At 30.1% G+C, this 4,933-nt stretch overlaps 1 protein-coding gene across 1 annotated transcript in view; it reads left to right on the forward strand.

Moving 5' to 3' along the window:
• LOC106468138 (basement membrane-specific heparan sulfate proteoglycan core protein-like) overlaps nucleotides 1–4,933 on the forward strand; it is a 151,119-nt gene that overhangs the window by 74,243 nt on the left and 71,943 nt on the right. Inside the window, exon 35 of the mRNA XM_022396444.1 lies at nucleotides 3,881–4,052. Within this exon, the coding sequence (XP_022252152.1) occupies nucleotides 3,881–4,052 (172 nt within the window). The remainder of the gene's footprint in view (nucleotides 1–3,880; nucleotides 4,053–4,933) is intronic.

Raw genomic sequence — 4,933 nt, forward strand, 5'->3', positions numbered from 1 at the left:
CAACTTGTAATTTTAAAACACTACTGTTTGTCAAGAATAGTTATAACTGACTCATGCAACTTGTAATTTTAAAACACTATTGTTTGTCAAGAATAGTTATAACTGACTCATGCAACTTGTAATTTTAAAACACTATTGTTTGTCAAGAATAGTTATAACTGACTCATGCAACTTGTAATTTCAACACTATTGTTTGTCAAGAATAGTTATAATTGACTCATGCAACTTGTAATTTTAAAACACTACTGTTTGTCAGGAATAGTTATAACTGACTCATGCAACTTGTAATTTCAAAACTACTGTTTGTCAAGAATAGTTATAATTGACTCCTGCAACTTGTAATTTTAAAACACTACATTTTGTCAAGAATAGTTATAATTGACTCATGCAACCTGTAATTCATGATACATCTGTAACATATTCTATGGTCTGTTTTTGATTCCATTTACCACTTTACTGAACATCTAAGAAATTAGTGATTAAAAACACCATAGCATTATTTAATAAATATCTTTGTAACACTATTTTCACCTTTAACTGAAGATTGTATAAATGTATTCTAAAACATTTGAGCCATGTACATAAAAATGTTGTGTTTTATTAACCACCTTCATCTTTATTATTAGACTTCATTTTCCTCATCATGAATCCACTGCCACTTGTCACCTTCATGGATGTGTAACAACTACTCCATTTTATCTTCTCAATACAAATATATTTTTGTGTGTGTTTTATGATTACTGAAATTTAATATTACAACATTTTATTTATCAATATGCAATTTATTTCTGTAACTTAGAATATATCTTACACACTGATACTTACCATTAACAATAATCTCAGCAACTGCTTCTGCCCTACCGGCAGTGTTTACGGCAGTGCACACATAACGTCCGGCATCTGCTTCTCGAATGCCTCTAAACTCTAATACACACTGAAATCTGTGGATAATTATTTTCTTCAAAACATAACTGTCTAGCCATAAATAACATCATAACTCACTTGTACGTGTTTCCAATAAATCTCAAGTGGAGCAGCTGAATGTCTGTAAGAATATGTAGAGTGGTTACACTCCACATTAGTTGATACACATGAATTTACATGTCATCAGAGGTGGAAGGAAACTGAGAGAAGAGGAGGATATATAATAGTGAAAGAACAATACAATGCTCATATCCAGCTGAACTGGGCCTCATTTTATTACTCTGTTCATTAAACTACAAGGATCAGTGATTGTAGTGCACAAAATCACATTTAACATACTGATAAACTGAAGCTGTAAATTACTTAAGAGTTCCTGCAACACTGGCTTATTAGTAAGGAAGCAGAGACTGAATTAATTAATAAGGAAGCAGAGAGTGAATTAATTGAGGATACTATTGAATATTATTCTGATTTGGCAGAAAAAAAGGATAAAAGCAGGATGAAAGGATGAACTCTCTGTGTTAAGGGTTGGAGAATGTTGACATGCTGCTCAAACAATTAATGTAATCACACAATTAACCACAGTAGTAGTGTTGACCTCCCATTTGCTACAGCCAGGAATGAGAGATATGTCCCAGTAGTTAGGATGGTTCGATGAGCTGCAGCTTGTACCAGAAGGGATTTCCAACCCTTTCTTTTCTAAGCTATCAAGTGAATTTTGTGGTGAAATATCTTACGTATTTTGTTATTTTCTCAGTTTTGATTTATGGAAACAGTATGATAACTAGAGAACCTGGAATGTTAATAACTAGCAAGCCAATAAGACTAGCTAGTATACTTAGAATACCACTGACACAATTGGAAACATTATGTTCATAACACTGCTTAAACTGAAAGAAGTATTTAGATTTATTCCTACAGAGATCTTTTGTTTCTGATTTTCCATGAGAAACACCTATAAATATGCTTTGAAAGAAATGATAAGCAAGCCTGTACATATCTAGTGATGATAGAACTATCTTACTTGGTGAAATTTTACTGTTAAGAAAGAGAGTGAAAATCAATATTCAACTTATGCATGATAATATATATTAACTGTTGTTTTTACTAGAAAAAGGTATAGAGCAACAGTATTTATTTGCTATTTTTAAATGTTTCTAGTGGGCTAAGTATATTTTGTGTTTGTTGTGTGTGGACAGTAATGTAGTGTAGTGAACAGTCAGGTTATATTAAGATGTGATAGTGAAAGTTTACAGCATTAAAACTGTTATTCTCACATGGTTTAAGTCTCCTATGAACCATAATTGGTGTCTGTGTATGTTATACACATATTAACAGTCAGGTTATATTAAGATGTGATAGTGAAAGTCCACAGCATTAAAACTGTTATTCTCACGTGGTTTAAGTCTCCTACAAACCATAATTGGTGTCTGTGTATGTTATATACATATGAACAGTCATACTTATGTATGGTAAACAGTCATCACATTAAACAAATGCATATGTCAGTTATGGGATAGTTATATTGTATCCTATATTACTTTGTGTATGAGGGACTTTTTTATGCCTATCTCTTGATCAGCTACAAAGAATGTGGAATATGAAAACATTTTTGATGTTTTCAGTTAGATTCATCTCTTATTACTGAGAGTTAAGACGTACTGAAGAAGTCTAGTCATTTATTTGAGGTATTTAACATTGAAGCTGTTGATCATGTGTGATCATTTTTCGTTTCATTAACTAACCAAACAATTTTTATTTATCCCAATAAAAATAACTTTCTTCTGGTTTTATTTAAATGCAGTTTTCTTTCATTTAATTTTTTTCAAACATAGAATTTATTATATACTCCAATCTGTAACTGTTCTTTCAGCTTGTATTCACCAGTCAAGTGTTTCATACTTCTTTTAGCTACAGTAATTGAAGTTTACTTTTTCATTTTCACACTGTTACCAATGCATGGAATAAATAGCACAAGATACAGAGTGCATACTTCAGCTATTAATTTCCTGTTATTGTGAAAATAATGTAACTGTGTATAATAGTAATTTTTGCAAATAATAATATACAAGTGAATAAAGCTAAACATGGAAAAATTTAATTGTGATAGCTATAGTTTATACATGATATATTACTTGTTCCAATATTTAAAAAATATTATTAAAAGCATTTCAACTCAAAGAACAACTTCATATTAATTTAGATTTTTTAAAATTTGTCCTTGTTTTTACTATTTTTGGTATTTGTGATTTGAAAAATATACTATGTTTCTATGAAGAGATACCACATTGAAAACAGCAAGTACAGCATGATAATGCTTTTCAGATAAAGAATTTGAGATGCATTAGCTATTGGCATCAAATTTCTTTGTGTGTCTTATTTAACTTGATCCTTAAAATGACAGAGTGGATATTAACACATTTAGCATTTGATAGTGAAGGATTTTATCTTTATTTCTTTGGTGGTTTCAACTTCTTTTAAGAATAAGGTTTTGTGGAATATGCTTTGTTTTTTTACAGATAGTACCTACATTTTTTGTAATGAAGCAACAAGTATTTTTTTCAGGTAGTTTACGTAGGTTTCTGAAGTTCTTTACTAATTAGCGTATACCATATTATGCTGCAGTTTTTGAGAAACATACATGATATAATTAGGCCTAAGTACAGTAGACCTAAATATAGGTTAGAGTATTCTACTTCAAAAATCATAAAACTGTTCTATTAGTGGCAAATCATAGTTTCTCCAAATTTCTATTTTGATGTGTGTGTATGTGTGTTTTATGTATTAAAATTACTTTGTAGAACAAGATTAAGGCTTCCATTGTTTTGTTTATTTTTACCAACAATATTTATATTGCTTATTAAATCACAAAGGGCAATAAATATCTATCAAAGCTATCAATGAAACTAAATTTTGCTGAAAAATAAAGATGTTTTTAAAATTAATAATAATACATATTTTCAGCTCCTCCTAGAATTAGTGTGAATCCAACACAACAAACGGCTCGAGAAGGAGATGTTGTTGTGGTTCAGTGTACTGCAACAGGAGATCAACCAATTACTATAGATTGGAATAAAGTACAAGAACGCCTTCCATCACATGTCAATCAGAGAAATGGTCGGCGAGTTTAAAATCAGTGTTGAGAAATCAAAATTTTTTCAAAACAACTGAGAGATTTAATAAACCTAAATCCTCTTATATTGTTTAATCACATGTTGATATGTACAAGATTATGTGACCAACCAAGTATCCTAGTGATGGAAATTATTCAAAAACCTACAGACAAACATCTAGACCAAGAATATGATGAAACTACAGATGAAAAGAATTTTCAAATAAAATGTAGTTCCAACAAAAAATAAGATGTAAGAATTAGAGAAACTTTAGATATCAATAAACTTCACCAAAATTTAACATTAATTATCAGTAATTGAAGAAAAAAAACAAATTATGTATGATATGTGGTATAAGCATACCATACGTGTAAAAATATCAATTAATAGCATTTTCATATTAGTTAACTTTCAACTGATCAGTTATATAAAGTAAGAACAGTAAAAAAAAATAACTATTATATATCTCTTTGCACATTACACACACCCAATTGTTTAATACTGTTTACAAAAACAAACAAGGGGCATAAAGCCAGCTACATTTTTACTTGCAAGTGAACGAATTATGTTACCTACTCCAGTAAACTTTTAATACAGAAATGTTTAAATATAATCTTTCCTAATTTCTAATATTTATGCTGTCTGAAGAGCTAGTTCGACTCACCTCGGGCCCAACGTCCTAGGAAAGCATGGAAGTATAAAGTAGTATATTCAAATAAACACTACTTTATAATATTTAAATATACTTGTGGCTTCTAAGAGTACTTCTAATAAATCAGGATGTGCAGTATAAGGTATTACTTTTATATCAGCAACATCTGAGTACAAATTCGATGACGAGGAACCCACTTTGAGACTAATAATGCTTGGAGACTGTTTGAATGGGTAATGAAGAA

This window comes from Limulus polyphemus, unplaced genomic scaffold (assembly GCF_000517525.1).
Source record: "Limulus polyphemus unplaced genomic scaffold, Limulus_polyphemus-2.1.2 Scaffold2886, whole genome shotgun sequence".
Lineage (NCBI taxonomy): Eukaryota > Metazoa > Arthropoda > Merostomata > Xiphosura > Limulidae > Limulus > Limulus polyphemus.